The sequence below is a fragment of the Eumetopias jubatus genome, unplaced genomic scaffold (genome assembly GCF_037043125.1).
Source record: "Eumetopias jubatus isolate StellerSeaLion01/CBP00866 unplaced genomic scaffold, mEumJub1_p1.0 scaffold_1, whole genome shotgun sequence".
NCBI classification, from domain to species: Eukaryota; Metazoa; Chordata; class Mammalia; order Carnivora; family Otariidae; genus Eumetopias; species Eumetopias jubatus.
This window is the reverse complement of record NW_028274807.1, coordinates 2,180,036-2,201,647: the sequence shown is the minus strand read 5'-3', so window position 1 is coordinate 2,201,647 and position 21,612 is coordinate 2,180,036. Positions and strand designations below refer to the sequence as shown.

Sequence of the window (21,612 nt, the reverse complement as noted above, 5' to 3'; positions counted from 1 at the left end):
AACACACACACCCAATATAAAAGCCGACAGACAGCTCGAGCCCCTCACACACACACTCACACACTCACACTCACACGCACACCCTCCTCCAGCCCCACCGCCCCCACCATGGCCGCGTCCACCCTGTCGGTCTGCTCCAGCGACCTGAGCTACGGCAGCCACGTCTGCCTGCCCGGCTCCTGGGACTCCTGCCCCGACTCCTCCTGGCAGGTGGACGACTGCCCAGAGAGCTGCTGCGAGCCCCCCTGCTGCGCCGCCCCCTGCTGCACCCCCAGCTGTTGCCAGTCCAGTGGCTGCACCCCCAGCAGCTGCACCCCAGCCTCCTGCCTGACCCTTATCTGCACCCCCGTGAGCGGCGGGTCCAGCCCCTGCCAGTCAGCCTGCACCAGCTCCTGCCAGCCCTCCTGCTGCAGCTCCTCCCCCTGCCAGGAAGCCTGTGGTACATCAGTCTGTTGCACCCCTGTCTGCTGCACCCTTGTCTGCTGCACCCCTCTCTGCTGCCAGGCCTCCCCCTGCTTGGCCTCTTCATGCTGCCAACAGTCTAGCTGCCAGCCCTCCTGCTGCAGCTCCTCCCCCTGCCAGGAAGCCTGCGGTGCATCCATCTGCTTCACCCCTGTCTGCTGCAAGCCCGTCTGCTTCACCCCTGTCTGCTGCAAGGCCTCCCTCTGCTCAGCCCCCTCCTGCAGCCAGCCCAGCCCCTGCTCCTCGTCCTGCTGCAGACCCTCCTCCTGCGTGTCCCTGCTCTGCCGGCCCGTGGGCTCCTGCCAGGCCTGCTGCGTGCCCGCCTCGACTCAGAAGTCCTGCTGCTGAGTGATCTTAAGGGAACTCCAAAGCTCAAGAACTCATCTGCACAGCCTGGATTCTTTATTAAGCACCAAGACAAGTGTCTAGTCCCATCCCTTGGGCCCCGCGGTGGACACTGGTCACCCGTTCCCCACTGTGCACTTGTCCCACTGACTTTCCTCAAGTACTAACTTTTCCCAAGTCAACATGCCCTGCCTCCTCACCTGGGTTGGCAGTGACCCCGGCAAGGCCAGCTGGGCTCCCCCAAGCCTTTGAACCTTATGTGCAGTGAAGGGAGAGAAGATCAGCTATCTCCTCCAGAGCTGTGTCTCATCATTGCCACTGGACCCAGTGTAGCCCTGGCCCCTGAGCTGGTTTCTCCATCACCCCTCACTCTGTGAGCTGTCAATCCCTCCAATAAATTCTTATTTTGATTGGTTTAACCAGATTGCATGTCTGTGATTTCCAACAAAGACCCCTCCCTGACACCCTCCGCGTAAGGGCGGTCTGTGGTTGTCCCCCAGCTGAGGGGTTCCTATCCTTCAGTAGAGTCCAGGAGGTGCCTCCAGTGACTTGTGTGTCTGGCATGTGGACACACATTCAAGGACATACAGGCTGAATAGTCTGATGGCAGTGTCTGGGGAAGAGCCACCCTTCAGTGTTGACTTCCCGGAACCCAGACCGTCTCCAGCCCCCGCACTCCAGAAGGATGGACTCCACAGGCCCGTGTAGTTAAGAGCTAGCACCACAGGCCAGGGACAGCTGTCCTTAGGCCTGTTCACAAGGTGGGCCCTTGGGGGCTGTATGGGAATGTGGATTTGGGGAGGGTTTCCACCCATATGATAGGAGGGCCTCGCTGGGCATAAACTGTACAAATACTATGGCTTGTGCTAAATACCCACTCTTCCTGGGGATCTGGAATTTTCGTACAAGCCAGGCAGAGGGTGCCCACATAACGCGACCCCAATAAAAACCCTGGGTGCTGACCTCTGATGAGCTCCCTGGGGGATGACACATCCGACACATTGTCACAGCTCCTGTTTGGGGAGTTAGGCATGTCCTGTGTGACCTCAATGGGCAGAGCTCTGGAAATGTGTGCCCAGTATCCCTTGGCTTCTCCCCATGCACCTTTGCCCTGGGCTGATTCTGCTCTGTGTGCTGAGTCCTGGGAGGTCCCCTAGCAAATCACCAAATCCTGGGGTCCCCCAGACCCATCAGCCTGGCAGAAATGTTTGAGTCTGATGACAGCAGGCATGGCCGGGAGGGTAGAAACAAGGTCTGCTCTGTGCTGCAGGTGAGTCTTCATGTTTCAGAGCAAGTTGGTACATCCAGAAAAGCTGAACCTGTGCACAACCTACACCCCAGGGTGGCTCTCCTGGAGAAGACCTCACGTGTGTGCACATGAAAGGCATCAAAAACACGTGGATTAGTTCACCACAGACTTTGGAGGGCCTAAATGTTAAACACCATGAGACACCCTTCAGTAGGAGAATGGACAACCAGATCACAACACAAAAAGAAGGCAGCTGACTGCGTGTCTGTATGGGGAAAACAAACTTTGCCTACTTCCTCACATCATGCACAAAATTAATGCATGGAGGGCAAGAATATTGGAGCTTAATGCAGAAGGTAAAATAGTGGAGATCCAAAAGGATACACGGGAGAATATCTTCACAACGTGTGGTAGGCAAAGACATCAAAAACACTAAACATAAAAGGAAAGAGTCAGGGGCACCTGGGTGGCTCAGTCAGTTCAGTGTCCAACTCTTGGTTTTGACTCAGATTGTGATCTCATGGGTGGTGGGATTGAGCCCGGCGTTGGGCTCCTTGCTCAGTGGGGAGTCTGCTTAAAGTTTCTATCCCTCTACCCCTCCCCCCACTCACACGATTTCACACACACTCTCTCTAAAACATAAATAAATAAGTCTCAAAAAAAAAGAAAGAGTCATTACACTGGACTTCATTAAAATTAGAAATTACTATTCATCAAAGGACACAATGAATACCACAACACATCCATTAGGATGCCTCAAGTTAGCAAGTCTAACTACCCTGAGTGTCAGCGAGGATGTGGAGAAACTGAAACATACACATTTGCTAGAGGGAATGTAAACAGGTATGGTCACTTTGGAACCAGTTTGGCAGTCTCTCAATCATACACCAAATCATGTGGCCCAGACATCCCACTCCTGGCTTTTTACCCAAGAGAAGTAGCCACACAAATCCACACAAAGAATTGTTCATGAATGTTCATACCAGCCATATGTGCATCAACAGCTGAGTGGATAAACAAATTGTGTTATATACACACAATGGAATACTACTCAGCACAAAAAGAAGGCAACCATATACATATTTATATATCTCAATACACTCGGGGAAGACGCCAAACCTTGAGAGTTCATACTATATAATTTAATTTATGTGAAACTGTAGAGAACACAAATCTGACCTAGATGGGAAGGAATTCTGTAGTTTCCTGGGCCCAGGGTCCAACGGGGTGGGGTTAAGAGCACATGGGAAATTTTCAGGATGATGGAGAAGTTCTATATCTTGCCTGTGGCAGTGGTCACACGGGTGCATATTTTCCCAAAACTAAGCAAATAGAAACTTTAGATAGGTACATGTTAGGGTGTGTAAATCATACTTTAATAAAGTTGACTTTTTAAAAAGGACACCATCAAGAGGATGAGAAAAACAAGTCCCTGACTTGGAAGAGTTGTGTGTAACACTCATACCAAAGGAGTGCTGGAAGAACTTGTATCAGTTCTTCCCAGTTCTGTGTTCAGAACATCACAATGAGAGCTGTGGTGTAACTATACCATGGGAACTGGCACATGGAACGAATCAGAGCTTTTTTTGTTTTGTTTTATAAAGAGCCAGTTATTAAGCATTTATCACACACCACTGTATATATACAACAATTAACTCACATTGGGATATATAATAAATTTTTATAAGTCAATGAGAAATACAAATAATCTTACTTTTAAAAAACTAAGCAAATGACTTGAACATGAACCTCAGAAGAAAAGATATCCAGGGCGCCTGGGTGGCTCAGTTGGTTAAGCGACTGCCTTCGGCTCAGGTCATGATCCTGGAGTCCTGGGATCGAGTCCCGCATCAGGCTCCCTGCTCTGCAGGGAGTCTGCTTCTCCCTCTGACCCCCCCATCCTCTCTCTCTCTATCTCATTCTCTCTCTCAAATAAATAAATAAAATCTTTAAAAAAAAAAGATATCCAAATATTCAGTGAGCAGCTTTAGTCATCAGGGAATGAAAATTAATGCAATGATGTGGTATCACTACACCATTTCCAAAATGGGTAAAATTTTAAAAGACTGACAATACCTCATTTCATAAAGGATATAGAGTGACTACAAGTCATAAGATTGGCCAGTGGGAATGTAAATATCTTTAGAAAACCATTGGACAAAACATAAGCTAAACTGCCCATGTGCCTGGGGCGCCTGGGTGGCTCAGTAGTTAATCAGCTGCCTTTGGCTCAGGTCATGATCCCAGGGTCCTGGGATTGAGCCCCACATTGGGCTCTCTGCTCAGCAGGAAGCCTGCTTCTCCCTCTCCCACTCCCCCTGCTCGTGTTCCCTCTCTCGCTGTGTGTGTCTCTCTCTCTGTCAAATAAAGAAATAAAATCTTTTAAAAAATAAAATAAAATAAAATAATAAATAAACTGCCCATGTGCCTATCATTCGACCCAGAAATTCCACTTGTGGGTGCACACTGAAGAAAGATTGGCAAATATGTCCACCCAAAACAAAATGCACAAGAATTTTTATAGCAGCATCATTAATATTAGCCAAATTCTGAAAATAATCTAAGTCTTTATTATTGGGAAAGAGAATGAATCAATAATGCATAGCAAGGTTTAACGTAGCAACTTGTAGCACAGCAAAAAATGAATGAACTACTGAATCTGCGGCCACATGGGTGCTTATCACAGACATTCTGTTGAGCAAAAGGAGCCATAAACTAAGGAGTAGTTAGAACAGGCAAAACCAATCCACAGGGAAAGAAGGTGGAGTAGTAACTCCTTGGGGGAGGTGGGTTAACTGAGAAACAGCACAAGGGAACATTTGAAATTCTGGAAATATTCTATGTCTTCAACAAAATATTCTAAGAAATAACTTCTCTAATCCAGAAAAGTATACCCAGCTAAATTATCAATCAAGAATAAGGGCAGAATAAGGTCATTTTTAGTTATGCTATGCTCAAAAATTTATCTCCCATGCACCCATTTTCAGAAAGCTACCAGAGGGTGTGCTCCACCCAATAAAGACATAAACCCAGAAAGGAAAGGACACCACATTCAGGAAATAAGAAGCCCATGGTAAGAGAGAGATGGAGGAAAATCCAAAGACAATGGTGAGAGGACATCCCTGGATGACACCTATGTATGCACCTGTGCAGCCAAGGGAACAGACAGCAGACATCAGCCCACAAATAGAGGGAGCTCTTGGAGAGACATTTCCAATAAAGGAAGCTGGTAGATGACCTGACATGTTCAACCCTCTTGAGTGGAGCTTGGGGATAAATTAGTCAGAGGATTTGGAGAGGATTTAATGATAGGTACACAGAGAAAGAAGCAAATAAACATAAGAAGCAATTGTTAACTCTAAAAAAGGAAAAACACAAACAAAAACAAAATATGTACAAGTGAGGAAATTAAATCTGGCCCCACTACACAGAACTGGCTATGAACAACATGCCCTGGTTAAAATGATACAGGTTTGACAATGACTTAACCAAATATTGGGATATTACTGCCTTCTGAGGCTAGGAAGAGGAACTTTTCATGGGGCTTGGGGAGAAACAAGAGAAAGTGCCTTCCTCCACAACAGAAAACCACATCATATCCAAAACTGAAAACTCAAGGGGGGGTGGATTGGGAAGATGGCAGTGGAGTAGGAGGGCCCTAGGTTCACCTCATCCCATGAATATAATTCGATAATTCATCCTAAATACCCCAGAAATTGACCTGAAGACTGGCAGAACAAACTCCACAACTAATGGGAGAGAAGAAGCCACATCAAAGAAGGTAGAAGTGCAGAGATGTGGCTTGGGAGAGAAACAGATCATGGCCACTGCAATGGGGAGGGAGCTGTTGTTATGGAGAGGGGCAACAGACAGACTAGCACACAGGGGAGCACACAGGGAAAATGAATCCCCATAGCAATTGGCATGGAAAGCAAGAGGGTCAGAATTTCATGAGTTCTTACAACCAGCAGGGCTTAGAGCCTGGAGTTTTAAATGTCAGTGTGCTTGCTCTGGGAGAGCCTGGAGGACATTGGGACTGCTCTTGGAGAAAATGCAAGGCAAACAACCCTCGGACATACAGCATGGAAACAGTGATCTGAAGAACACCTAAGGCACACAGTTATTTGCTCATCTAGGAACACATCCCAGAGAAGCAGCATTTAATGGAGAGGCCCCTCTGTGAATAAAGGAACTGGCAGGTGCCATTTCCCTGCCATATCCCTCAGCATAAGCAAGGGCCACCTGCAAAAACCAGCCCAGTGATGACACTGGCTACCTAACTTGCTTACACCAAACCCCACATCCCCTGTGCTCCAGAAGAACCACCATTCCCAGTCATGCTCACCTAGGTCCCAGTGCAATGGGCCCCCTCATCCAGAAGAGCAGCCCAAATGTCTATTCACACTGCATCTCCCAATACGGGAGTCTCGTGGAGTCTCAGTTCTGGTAGTGGTGGTGACAGGTCTCGTTTCACAAGCAGACCAGAGCACAGCTAATTAAAATATGCCACATTCATGACAGGGACCAAACACTGACCACAACAGATAAAGAAAGCCTAGAGATGACTGGCCTGAAGGATAAAGTAGCCAGGACACAACAGCAGAGTATATGCAGCACACACGGGAGAGAGTCCCTGAAGCACCAAGCCCTGGGGAGAAAGGGACACTATATGGTAGGGCACTACAGGACCTCTTCTTCATAAAGTCATTACCTTCAAAATCAGGAGACACAGCTAACTTTCCTAACACAGAGAAATAGGTACAGAAAGCTAGACAAAATGAGGAGACAGAGGAATTTGTCCCAAATGAAAGAACAGGACAAGGCCACAGCCAGAGATCTAAGTGAAACAGATATAATGGAAAAAAATTTTAAGGTTCATTTATTTATTTTTAGAGAGGGAGAGAGAGAGCATGAGTGGGGGAAGGAGTAGAGGGAGAGGGACAAGCAGACTCCATGCTGAGCCCAGAGTCTGACATGGGGTTTGATCCCATGACCCTGAGATCATGACATGAGCCAAAATCAAGAGTCAGACACTTAACCGACTGAGCCACACTGGCGCCCTGCCTGATGGAAAATTTAAAGTAATGATTGTACTTTAAAGTAATGATTGTACTGGACTTGAGAAAAGATTGGAGGACATCAGTGAGACAATTAACAAAGAGATAAGGAGTAACAGCAGAGATAAAGAGCTTGATAAACAAAATGAGAAACAGGCTTGATGGAATGAACAGCAGGCTGGAAGAAGTAGAGGAATGAATTAATGACCTAGAAGACAGACTACTGGAAAGTAATGAAGCTGAACAAAAGAGAGAAAAAAGGATTATGGAACACAAAAATAGACTTAAGAAATCAGCGACTCCATAAAATGTAATAACATTTGTATTATAGAAGAAGAAGGGAGAGAAAAGGGGGACAGAGAATTTATTTGAAGATATAATGCTGAGGGGTGCCTGGGTGGCTCAGTTGGTTAAGCAGCTGCCTTCAGCTCAAGTCATGATCCCAGGGTCCTAGGATTGAGTCCCGCATCAGGTTCCCTGATCAGCAAGGAGCCTGCGTCTCCATCTCCCCTCTGCCTGCTCTTCTCGCTTTCTCTCATAAATAAATAAATAAATAAATAAATAAATAAATAAATAAATAAACCTTTTTAAAAAAAGATATAATAGCTGAAAACTTCTTTCATTAAGGAAGGAAAAGGGAATTCAGATCCAGGGAGTACAGAGAATTCCCACCAAAATCAAGAAAAGCAGATCCACACTAAGAAATATTGTAATTAAAATGACAAACATAGTGATAAAGATAAATATATTAAAAGCAGCAAGACAAAAGAAGACAGTAAATTACAAGGGAAAACACATAAGGCTAGCAGGGGATTTTTCAGCAGGAACTTTACAAGCCAGAAGGGAGGGGCATGATGTATTCGAAGTGCTGAATAAGAAAAATCTCCAGCAAGGCTATCATTCAGAATAGAAGCAGAGATAGTTTCCTAGGCAAACAAAACCTAAGCCAGCCCTGCAAGAAATATTAAAGTGGACTCTTTGAGTAGGAAAGAAAGACCAAAGAGACAGAATGAAGGCAGGAAGCACAAAAGCAGTAAAAATGAATATTTCTATTAAAAAATCAGTCAAGGGGGCGCCTAGGTGGCTCAGTCATTAAGCGTCTGCCTTCGGCTCAGGTCAGGATCCCAGGGTCCTGGGATCGAGCCCCGCATCGGGCTGTCTGCTCAGCAGGAAGCCTGCGTCTCCCTTCCCCAATCTTCCTGTTTGTGTTCCCGTTCTCGCTGTCTCTCTGTCAAATAAATAAATATCTTTAAAAAAAGAAAAAATAAATAATCAGCCAAAAAACGTACAAAATAAAAGGATGTAAAATATAACAACATATACCTAAAATGTGGGGAGGACAGGAATAAAGAATGGGTTCAAACTTAAGTGACCATCAACTTAATATAGACTGTTATTTGCAGAAGAGGATATATACAACCTAAACCATATATCAAAACCACTAACAAATACGCAAAGAATAAAGGGAAAGAAATCCAAGTATATCACTAAAGAAAACCAATAAACCATGAGAGAGAAAGACAAAAAAAGATCAGAGAAAATATTCAGAAACAACCACAAAACATTAAAAAGTCACTAAATACATATCTGTCAATAATTACTCTGAATGTAAATGGACTAAACACTCCAATCAAAAGACACATGATGTCAGAATGGATAAAAAAAAAAAATAAGACCCATCCATATGCTGCCTACAAGAGACTCATTTTAGATGTAAAGACACCTGCAGACTGAAAGTGAGGAGTTGGAGAAACATCTATCATGTAAATGGATGTCAAAAGAAAGCCAGTGTAGCCATACTTATATCAGACAAACTAGATTTGAAACAAAAGACTGTAATAAGAGATGACGATGGGCACTATATCATAATAAGGGGGGCAATCCAACAAGAAGATCAGAAGATCTAACAACAGTAAATATTTATGCCCCTAACTTGGGAGCACCCAAATATATACAACAGTTAATAACAAACATAAAGGAACTCATTGATAATAATACACTAGTAGTAAGGGACTTTAACACACTACTAATAGCAATGGACAGATCATCTAAGCAGAAAATGAAGAAGGAAAGAATGGCTCTGAATGACATGCTGGGCCAGATGGACCTCACAGATATATTCACAACATTTCATCCTAAAGCAGCAGAATACACATTCTTCTCCAGTGCACATGGAACAGTCTCCAGAATAGATCACATACTGGGTCACAAATCAGCCTTCAGCAAGTACAAAAAGAGTGAGATAACCACATCAAAAACTAATGATGTATTGTATGGTGACTAACATAACATAATAAAATTTAAAAGAAAAGAAAAGAAAAAGAGTGAGATACCATGCATATTCTCAACAACAACACTGTGAAACTTGAAGTCAAACACAAGAAAAAAAGTGGAAAGACACAAATACATGGAAGTTAAAGAACACCCTACTAAAGAATGAATGGGTTAACCAGGAAATTAAAGAAGAAATAAGAAAATACATGGAAGCAAATGAAAATGAAAACATGACAGTCCAAAACATTTGGGCTGAAGCCAAGGTGGTCCTAAGAGAAAAGTATATTGAATACAGGCTTACCTCAAAAAGCAAAAAAAATCTCAAATACACAACCTAAACTTACACCCAAAGGAGCTAGAAAAGGAACAACAATGAAGCTTAAAACTGTCAGAGGAAGGGAAATAATAAAGATTAGAGCAGAAATAAATGATACAGAAACTTAAAAAAAAAGAGAACAGATCAATGCAACAAGGAGCTGTTTCTTTGAAAAAAAAAATCAATAAAATTAACAAATCCCTAGCCAGACACATCAAAAAAGAGAGAGAGAGACAGAGAGAGAGAAAGGAACCCAAAAAATAAAAGCGCAAATGAGAGAGGAGAAATAATAACAAACCCCACAGGCATACAAACAATTATAAGAGAATATCATGAAAAACTATATGCCGACAAAATAACACCATAGAAGAAATGGATAAATTCCTAGAAACATACAAACTACCAAAACTGAGACAGGAAGAAATAGAAAACCTGAACAGACCCATAACCAGCAAAGAAATTGAATCAATAATTTAAAAAACCCCAACAAACAAAAGTCGAGGACAAGATGGCTTCCCAGGGGAATTCTACCAGACATTTAAAGAGTTAATAGCCATTCTTCTCAAACTATTTCAAAAGATAGAAAAGGAAGGAAAACCTCCAAATTCATTCTATGAGGCCAGCATTACCCTGATACCAAAACCAGATAAAGACACTGCTAAAAAAGAAAACTACAGGCCAATATCCTTGATGAACATGGATGTAAACATTCTCAATAAGATACTAGCAAACTGAATCCAACAATACGTTAGCCCAGTGATGGGTATTAAAGAGGGGACGAATTGCATGGAGCACTGGGTGTTATATGCAAACTACGAATCATGGAACACTGCATCAAAAACTAATGATGTACTGTATGGTGACTAACATAACATAATAAAAAATTTTTTAAAAAATCACTCATCACGAGGGGGCGGAGCAAGATGGCGGAGGAGTAGGAGACCTAGATTTCGTCTGGTCTCAGGAATTCAGCTGAATAGGGATCAAACCATTCTGAACACCTACGAACTCAACAGGAGATCGAACAGGAGAGTAGCAACAACTCTCTGAACAGAGAAGCGACCACTTACTGGAAGGTAGGACGTGCGGAGAAGTGAATCCGAGGCGATATTCGGGAGGATAGACGGCGGGGGAGGGGCCTCCGTCGGCCGCTTCTGGCAAGTGCTAGGCCGCGGGGCACAAAATTGGAACTGTTAGAAGTCGGCTCCGCGGAGGGACGTCGCTGCAGTGGCTAAGCGGGGGGTGGAACCCTCGCGGGACAGTGTGGTCTCAGGACCCTTGGGGTCACAGAAAGACCGGGGGAGCCTGAGTGCGCCAGAGCTCCCAGGGATCGGAGCAGGGAAGCCGGCTGCAGAGACGGAGCTGAGGCGCGGGCTCTCAGCTCGGGGTGGCCATAAACTGTGATCCGCGGCCCAGTCGGGCCACTGCTCCTGCAGCAGGGACCCAACAAGCGGCAGATCCAGGGAGACTCCCCTTCCTCCCCCGGGAGGAGCGGCGCGGGAGCGCACCGCAAGGATCTGCTGGGTTTGGAGACTCCACACGGGATCGGGTGCCAGAGATAGCAACGCTCGGTCACAGGCCGGGTGAGCACGGAGTGCGGCCGGAGACCGGGGAGATGGGAGTGACTGCTTTTCTCTGGGGGCGCACTGAGGAGCGGGGCCCCGAGTTCTCAGCTCCTCTGGGTGGAGATTGGGAGGTCACCATTTTCACCCTGGTCCTCCAAAGCTGTACTGAGAGCTTGCAGGGAACAAAAGCTCCTGAGAGCAAACCCGAGCAGCTTGCTTAGCCCGGACCGACAAGGGCGGGGCAATTCAGCCTCCGGCAAAGACATTTGGAAACCACGGCAACAGGCCCCTCCCCAGAAGATCAGCACGAACAGCCAGCAAGCCAAGACCAAGTTTACCGATCAAGGAGAACGGGAGAACTCCAGCGCTAGGGGAATACTGCACATAGAATTCATGGCTTTTTTTTACCATGAATCATTAGTTCATCAAAGTTAATTTTTGTTAACTGTTTTTTTTTCTTTTTCCCTTTTTCAACCAACATCTTATCAATCTCTTTTTAAAAAAAAAATTTTTTTATTTTTCATTTTTAGAGTCATATTTTATCCCTTCATAGTAGTTACCTTATTTTTGGCATATATATATAAGTTGTTCTGTCTTTAAAATTTTGAGATACAGTTTCTTCTAACAGATCAAAATATACCCTAAATCACTAGTGTATGGCTCTGTTCTAGTCTCCTGCCTGATCACATTCTCTCCCTTTTTTCTTTTTTTTTTTAAATCTTCTTTCTTTTTTCAAACAACTTCTTATATTATCAAGTCCTTTTATAAAATCTTTTATAATTTTCATCTTTACAGTCATCTTCTATCCGTTCATTGTATCAACCCTTATTTTGTATATATATGTCTTTCTTCCTTTAAAATTTTAGGAGGCACTTTTTTCTAACTGACCAAAATATGCCCAAAATCTAGTGTGTGGCACTGATCTATGCACTAGCCTGATCATATTTGATCATATTCTGCTTTTTTTGTATTGTTCTGTTTTTGTTTTTATCTTTTTTTCTTTTTTCTTTTTTTTCTCTTTCTTTTTTCTTTCTTTCCCTTTCTTTTCCCCTGGTTTCAGGTCTTTTCTGATTTGTATACAGTATATTTGCTGGGGACGTTGTAAACCTGTTAGCATTTTGTTCTCTCATTCATCTATTCTCCTCTGGACAAAATGACAAGACGAGAAAAATCACCTCAGCAAAAAGAACAAGAGGTAGTACCGTCACCCAGGGACCTACTCAATACGGACATTAGTACAATGTCGGACCTAGAGTTCAGAATCATGACTTTAAAGATACTAGCTGGGCTTGAAAAAAGCCGGGCTTGAAAAAAGTTATTAGAGAAACCCTTTCCAGAGAAATAAAAGAACTAAAATCTAACCAAGTCGAAATCAAAAAGGCTATTGATGAGGTGCAATCAAAAATGGGGGCACTAACTGCTAGGATAAATGAGGCAGAAGAGAGAATTAGCAATATAGAAGACCAAATGATGGAAAATAAAGAGGCTTAGAAAAAGAGGGAGAAACAACTACAGGATCACGAGGGCATAATTCGAGAGATAAGTGATACGATAAGACGAAACAACATTAGAATAATTGGGATCCCAGAAGAAGAAGAAAGAGAGAGAGGGGCAGAAGGTATATTGGAGCAAATAATAGCAGAGAATTTCCCTAATGTGAGGAAGGAAACAGGCATCAAAATCCAGGAGGCACAAAGAAGCCCTCTCAAAATCAATAATAATAGGTCAACACCCCGACATCTAATAGTAAAACTTACGAGTCTCAGAGACAAAGAGAAAATCCTGAAAGCAGCTCGGGAGAAGAGATATGTAACCTACAATGGTAAAAATATTAGATTGGCAACAGACCTATCCACAGAGACCTGGCAGGCCAGAAAGGACTGGCAAGATATCTTCAGAGCACTAAACGAGAAAAATATGCAGCCAAGAATATTATATCCAGCTAGGCTGTCATTGAAAATAGAAGGAGAGATAAAAAGCTTCCAGAACAAACAAAAACTAAAGGAATTTGCAAACACGAAACCAGCCCTCCAAGAAATATTGAAAGGGGTCCTCTAAGCAAAGAGAGAGCCTAAAAGCAGGAAAGATCAGAAAGGAACACAGACAACATACAGTAACAGTCACCTTACAGGCAATACAATGGCACTAAATTCATACCTTTCAATAGTTACCCTGAATGTAAATGGGCTAAATGCCCCAATCAAAAGACACAGGCTATCAGATTGGATTAAAAAACAAGACCCATCCATATGCTGTCTGCAAGAGACTCATTTTAGACCCAAAGACACCCCCAGATTGAAAATGAGGGGGTGGAAAACCATTTACCATGCTAATGGACACCAAAAGACAGCTGGGGTGGCAATCCTTATATCAGACAAACTAGATTTTAAAACAAAGACTGTAATAAGAGATGAGGAAGGACACAATATCCTACTTAAAGGGTCTATCCAACAAGAAGATCTAACAATTGTAAATATCTATGCCCCTAACATGGGAGCAGCCAATTATATAAGGCAATTAATAACAAAAGCAAAGAAACACATTGACAACAATACAATAATAGTGGGGGACTTTAACACCCCCCGACTGAAATGGACAGATCATCTAAGCAAAAGATCAACAAGGAAATAAGGACTTTAAATGACCCACCGGACCAAATGGACTTCACAGACATATTCAGAACATTCTATCCCAAAGCAACGGAATACACATTCTTCTCTAGTGCCCATGGAACATTCTCCAGAACTGATCACATCCTAGGTCACAAATCAGGTCTCAACCGGTACCAAAAGATTGGGATCATTCCCTGCATATTTGCAGACCACAATGCTTTGAAACTAGAACTCAATCACAAGAGGAAAGTCAGAAAGAACTCAAATACATGGAGGCTAAAGAGCATCCTACTAAAGAATGAATGGGTCAACCAGGAAATTAAAGAAGAATTTAAAAAATTCATGGAAACCAATGAAAATGAAAACACAACTGTTCAAAATCTTTGGGATACAGCAAAGGCAGTCCTGAGAGGAAAGTATATAGCAATACAAGCCTTTCTCAAGAAACAAGAAAGGTCTCAAATACACAACCTAACCCTACACCTAAAGGAGCTAGAGAAAAAACAGCAAAGAAAGCCTAAACCCAGCAGGAGAAGAGAAATCATAAAGATCAGAGCAGAAATCAATGAAATAGAAACCAAAAGAACAGTAGAACAGATCAACGAAACTAGGAGCTGGTTCTTTGAAAGAATTAACAAGATTGATAAACCCCTGGCCAGACTGATCAAAAAGAAAAGAGAAATGACCCAAATCAACAAAATCATGAATGAAAGAGGAGAGATCACAACCCACACCAAAGAAATACAAACAATTATAAGAACATATTATGAGCAACTCTATGCCAGCAAATTAAATAACCTGGAAGAAATGGGTGCATTCCTAGAGATGGATCAACTACCAAAACTGAACTAGGAAGAAATAGAAAACCTGAACAGACCTATAACCACTAAGGAAATTGAAGCAGTCATCAAAAATCTCCCAACAAACAAAAGCCCAGGGCCAGATGGTTTCCCGGGGGAATTCTATCAGACATTTAAAGAAGAATTAATACCTATTCTCCTGAAACTGTTCCAAAAAATAGAAATGGAAGGAAAACTTCCAAATTCATTTTATGAGGCCGCCATTACCTTGATCCCAAAACCAGACAAAGACCCCATCAAAAAGGAGAATTACAGACCAATATCCTTGATGAACACGGATGCAAAAATTCTCACCAAAATACTAGCCAATAGGATCCAACAGTACATTAAAAGGATTGTTCACCACGACCAAGTGGGATTTATCCCTGGGCTGCAAGCCTGGTTCAACATCCGCAAATCAATCAACGTGACACAATACATTAACAAAAGAAAGAACAAGAATCATAGGATCCTCTCAATAGATGCAGAAAAAGCATTTGACAAAGTACAGCATCCTTTCTTGATCAAAACTCTTCAGAGTATAGGGATAGAGGGTACATACCTCAATATCATAAAAGCCATCTACGAAAAACCTACAGCGAATATCATTCTCAATGGGGAAAAGCTGAGAGCTTTTCCCCTAAGGTCAGGAACGCGGCAGGGATGTCCACTTTCACCACTGCTATTCAACATAGTATTAGAAGTCCTAGCCACAGCAATCAGACAACAAAAAGAAATCAAAGGCATCCAAATCGGCAAATAAGAAGTCAAACTCTCACTCTTTGCAGATGGTATGATACTGTATGTGGAAAACCCAAAAGACTCCACCCCAAAACTGCTAGAACTCATACAGGAATTCAGTCAAGTAGCAGGCTATAAAATCAATGCACAGAAATCAGTGGCATTCCTATACACCAACAACAAGACAGAAGAGAGACAAATCAAGGAGTCGATCCCATTCACAATTGCACCCAAAACCATAAGATACCTAGGAATAAATTTAACCAAAGAGGTAAAGGATCTGTACTCAGAAAACTATAAAATACTCAGGAAAGAAATTGAAGAAGACACAAAGAAATGGAAAAACGTTCCATGCTCATGGATTGGGAGAACCAACATTGTGAAGATGTCAATGCTACCTAGAGCAATCTACACATTCAATGCAATCCCCATCAAAATACCATCCACTTTTTTCAAAGAAATGGAACAAATAATCCTAAAATTTGTATGGAACCAGAAGAGACCCCGAATAGCCAGAGGAATGTTGAAAAAGAAAAGCAAAGCTGGCGGCATCACAATTCCGAACTTCCAGCTCTATTACAAAGCTGTCATCATCAAGATAGTATGGTACTGGCACAAAAACAGACACATAGATCAATGGAACAGAATCGAGAGCCCAGAAATGGACCCTCAACTCCCTGGTCAACTCATCTTTGACAAAGCAAGAAAGAATGTCCAATGGAAAAAAGACAGTCTCTTCAACAATGGTGTTGGGAAAATTGGACAGCCACATGCAGAAGAATGAAACTGGACCATTTCCTTACACCACACACAAAAATAGACTCCAAATGGTTGAAAGACCTAAACGTGAGACAGGAGTCCATCAAAATCCTAAAGGAGAACACAGGTAGCAACCTCTTCGACCTCAGCCGCAGCAACTTCTTCCTAGAAACATCACCAAAGGCACGGGAAGCCAGGGCGAAAATGAACTATTGGGATTTCATCAAGATAAAAAGCTTTTGCACAGTAAAAGAAATAGTCCACAAAACCAAAAGACAACCGACAGAATGGGAGAAAATATTTGCAAATGACATATCAGATAAAGGGCTAGTATGCAAAATCTATAAAGAACTTATCAAACTCAACACCCAAAGAACAAATAATCCAATCAAGAAATGGGCAGAAGACATGAACAGACATTTTTCCAAAGAAGACATCCAAATGGCCAACAGGCACATGAAAAAGTGCTCAACATCGCTCGGCATCAGGGAAATCCAAATCAAAACCTCAATGAGATACCACCTCACACCCGTCAGAATGGCTAAAATTAACAAGTCAGGGAAAGACAGATGTTGGCGGGGATGTGGAGAAAGGGGAACCCTCCTACACTGTTGGTGGGAATGCAAGCTGGTGCAACCCCTCTGGAAAACAGTATGGAGGTTCCTCAAACAGTTGAAATTAGAGCTACCATTCGATCCAGCAATTGCACTACTGGGTATTTACCCCAAAGATACAAATGTAGGGATCCGAAGGGGTACGTGCACCCCAATGTTTATAGCAGCAATGTCCACAATAGCCAAACTGTGGAAAGAGCCAAGATGTCCATCGACAGATGAATGGATAAAGAAGAGGTGGTATATATACACAATGGAATATTATGCAGCCATCAAAAGGAATGAGATCTTGCCATTTGCAATGACATGGATGGAACTGGAGGGTGTTATGCTTAGTGAAATAAGTCAATCAGAGAAAGACATGTATCATATGACCTCACTGATATGAGGAATTCTTAATCTCAGGAACAAACTGAGGGTTGCTGGAGTGGTGGGGGGTGGGAGGGATGGGGTGGCTGGGTGATAGACATTGGGGAGGGTATGTGCTATGGTGAGCGCTGTGAATTGTGTAAGACTGTTGAATCACAGATCTGTACCTCTGAAACAAATAACGCAACATATTTTAAGAAAAAAGAAAAAGAAGAAGATAGCAGGAGAGGAAGAATGAAGGGGAGTAAGTCAGAGGGGGAGACGAACCAGGAGATGATGGACTCTGAAAAATAAACTGAGGTTTCTAGAGGGGAGGAGGGTAGGGGGATGGGTTAGCCTGGTGATGGGTATTAAAGAGGGCACATTCTGCATGGAGCACTGGGTGTTATGAACAAACAATGAATCATGGAACACTACACCAAAACAAATGATGTAATATATGGTGATTAACATAACAATAAAAATTTTTTTAAAAAATCACTCATCACGATCGAGTGGGACTTAATCAATATGAAGGGTGGTTCAATATTTGCAAATCAATCAACATGATACAGCACATCAATAAGAGAAAGGATAAGAACCATGTGATCATTTCAAAAGACACAGAAAAAGCATTTGACAAAGTACAACATCCATTCATGATAAAATCCTCAACAAAGTAGGGATAGAGGGAACATACCTCAACATAATAAAGGCCATATAAGAAAATCCACAGTGAACATCATCTTCAACAGGGAAAAATACAACAGGGATGTCCACTCTCAACACTGTTATTCAATATAGTGCTAAAGTCCTAGCCTCAGTAATCAGGCAACAAAAAGAAATAAAAAGCATCCAGATCAGCAAGAAAGAAGTCAAACTTTCACTATTTGTAGACAACAGATACTCTATATAGAAAACCCGAAAGATGCCACCAAAAAACTGCTAAAACTGATTCACGAATTTGGTAAAGTGGCAGGATACAAAATCAATGTACAGAAATCTGTTGTCTTTCTACACATCAGTAATGAAACAGTAGAAAGAGAAATTAAGGAATCAATCACATTTACAATTACATCAAAAATAATAAGATACTGGGGTGCCTGGGTGGCTCAGTCAGTTAAGCATCCAACTCTTGATTTTGGCTCAGATCATGATCTCAGGGTGGTGAGATCAAGCCCTGAGTCAGGCTCCCCACTCAGCAGGGAGTCTGCTTAAGATTCCCTCTCTGTCTCTTCTATCTTTCCTCACTGCTCATGAGCTCTCTCTCTCTTTCTCAAATAAATACATAAATCTTTAAAAAAATAAGACTGTTTCCTTTGCTGTGCAGAAGATTTTTATCTTGATTAAGTCCCAAAAGTTCATTTTCACTTTTGTTTCCCTTGCCTTTGGGGACGTGTCTTGAAAGAAGTTGCTGCGGCCGATGTCGAAGGGGTTACTGCCTATGTTCTCCTCTAGGATTTTGATGGATTCCTGTCTCACACTGAGGTCTTTCATCCATTTTGAGTTCATCTTTGTGTATGGTGTTAGAGAATGGTCGAGTTTCATTCTTCTGCATGTGGCTGTCCAATTTTCCCAGCACCATTTATTGAAGAGACTGTCTTTTTTCCATTGCATATTTTTCCTGCTTTGTCAAAGATTATTTGACCATAGAGTTGAGGGTCCAAATCTGGGCTCTCTATTCTGTTCCATTGGTCTATGTGTCTGTTTTTGTGCCAGTACGATAAAAAGTCAATAAAACAAAGAGGCAACCCACAGAATAGGAGAAGATTTTTGCAAATCACACTATAGATAAAGGGCTGGTATCCAAGATCTAGAAAGAACTTCTCAAACTCAACCCAAAAAACAAATAATCAAGTCAATAAACGGGCAGAAAACATGAACAGACACTTCTCAAAAGAAGACATACAAATGGCTAAGAGACACATGAAAAAATGTTCATCATCATTAGCCATCAGGGAAATTCAAATCAAGACCACATTGAGATACCACCTTACACCAGTTAGAATGGAAAAAATTGACAAGGCAAGAAACAACAAATGTTGGAGAGGTTGTGGAGAAAGGGGAACCCTCTTACACTGTTGGTGGGAATGCAAGTTGGTACAGCCACTTTGGAAAACAGTGTGGAGGTTCCTCAGAAAGTTAAAATAGAGCTACCCTATGACCCAGCAATTGCACTCCTGGGTATTTACCCCAAAGACACAGATGTAGTGAAAAGAAGGGCCATATGCACTCCAATGTTCATAGCAATAATTTCCACAATAGCCAAACTGTGGAAAGAGCCAAGATGCCCTTCAACAGATGAATGGATAAAGAAGATGTGGTTCTTATATACAATGGAATATTACTCAGCCATCAGAAAGGATGAATACCCAACTTTTGCATCAACATGGATGGAACTGGAGGGGATTATGCTAAGTGAAATAAGTCAAGCAGAGAAAGACAATTATCATATTGTTTCACTTATTTGTGGAACATAAAGGATAGCATGGAGGACATTAGGAAAAGGAAGGGAAAAATGAAGTAGGGGAGAATCAGAGGCGGAGACGAACCATGAGAGACGATGGACTCTGAGAAACAAACTGAGGGTTTTAGAGGGGAGGGTGGTGGGGGGATGGGTTAGCCCGGTGATGGGTATTAAGGAGGGCATGTATTGCCTGGAGCACTGAGTGTTATACGCAAACAATGAATCATGGAACACTGCATCAAAAAAAAAGAAAGGAAAAAAATAATAAGATACTTAGGAATAAACCTAGCCAAAGAGTTGAAAGACCTGTATTCTGAAAACTATAAAATGCTGAGGAAAGAAATTAAAGATGACACAAAGAAATGGAAGAACATTCCATGGTCATGGACTGGCAAAACAAATGTCATTAAAATGTCTGTACTCCCCAAAGCAATGTACACATTCAAAGCAATGCCTATCAAAGTACCACCAGCTTTTTTCACAGAGCTAGAACAAACAATCCTAACATTTGTATGGAACCACAAAAGACCCTGAATAGACAAAGCAATCTTGAAAAAGAAAAGCAAAGCTGGTGGCATCACAATTCCAGACTTCAAGCTCTATTACAAAGCTGTAATCATCAAGACAGTATGGTATTGGCACAAAAATAGACACATAACTCAACAGAACAGAATAGAGAACCCAGAAATGGAACCTCACCTATATGGTCAACTAAACTTTGACAAAGCAGGAAAGAATATCCAAGCAAAAAAAGACAGTCTCTTCAACAAATGGTGTTGGGGAAATTGGACAGCCACATGCAGAAGAATGAAACTGGACCATTTCCTTACACCTTACACAAAAATAAATTCAAAATGGATGAAAGACCTAAATGTGAGACAGGAAACCATCAAAATCCTAGAGAATATCGGCAGTAATTTCTCTGACATCTGCCAAACCAATATGTTTCTAGATATGTTTATGCTGCATAGAAAACAAAAGCAAATATAAACTATTGGGACTTCAAAAAATAAAAAACTTCTGCACAGTAAAGGAAACAACCAACAAAACTAAAAGGCAACCTACAGAATGGGAGAAGATATTTGCAAATGACATATCTGATAAAAAGTTAGTATCCAAAATACATGAAGAACTTGTAAAACTCAACACCCAAAAAACAAATAATTCAACTGAAAAATGGGCAGAAGACAAGAACAGACATTTCTCCAAAGAAGAGATCCAGATGGCCAACAGACACATGTGAAGATGCTCAACATCACTCAGCATCAGGGAAAGATAAATTAAAACCACAGTGAGATACCACTTCACACCCCTCAGAATGACTAAAAAAAAAAAAACCACACACACAAGAAAAAAAAAAAAACAGGTGTTGGCGAGAATGCAGAGAAATGGGAACCCTTGTGCACTGTTGGTGGGAATGCAAACTGATGCAGCCACTCTGGAAAATTGTATGGAGTTTCCTCAAGAAGTTAAAAATAGAGCTACCCTACAACCCAGCAATTGTACTACCGAGTATTTACCCAAAGGATACAAAAATACTAATTCAAGGGATACATGCATCCTGATGTTTATAGCAGCATTATCTATAGTAACTAAACTATGGAAACATCCCAAATGTCCATGGACTGATGAATGGATAAAGAAGATGCGGTGTATATATATATACAATGGAACATTTTCACCTATAAAAAGGAATGAAATCTTGCCATTTGCAATGACATGGATGGAGCTAAAGGGTATTACGCTAAGTGAAATAAGTCAGAGAAAGACAAATACCATATAATCTCACTCATATGTGGAATTTAAGAAACAAAACAAATGAGCAAAGGGGGAAAAAGAAAAGACAAACCGAGAAACAGACTCTTAACTCTAGAGAACACACTGAGGGTCACCAGAGGGAAGGTGTGTGGGGGGACGGGGGAAATAGGTGATGGGGATTAGAGAGGGCACTTGTCGTGATGAGC

At 42.2% G+C, this 21,612-nt stretch overlaps 2 protein-coding genes across 2 annotated transcripts in view; one reads left to right on the top strand and one right to left on the bottom strand.

The window, feature by feature from the left end:
• The window catches only part of TSPEAR (thrombospondin type laminin G domain and EAR repeats), a 163,297-nt gene that overhangs the window by 77,921 nt on the left and 63,764 nt on the right, over window positions 1-21,612 (bottom strand). The gene's annotated exons all lie outside the window — the stretch shown is intronic.
• Window positions 109-810, top strand: LOC114226399 (uncharacterized). Its single transcript, XM_088023672.1, has 2 exons — window positions 109-162; window positions 211-810. Exons 1-2 carry the CDS (start codon window positions 109-111, stop codon window positions 808-810), a joined length of 654 nt encoding a protein of 217 aa, XP_087879798.1.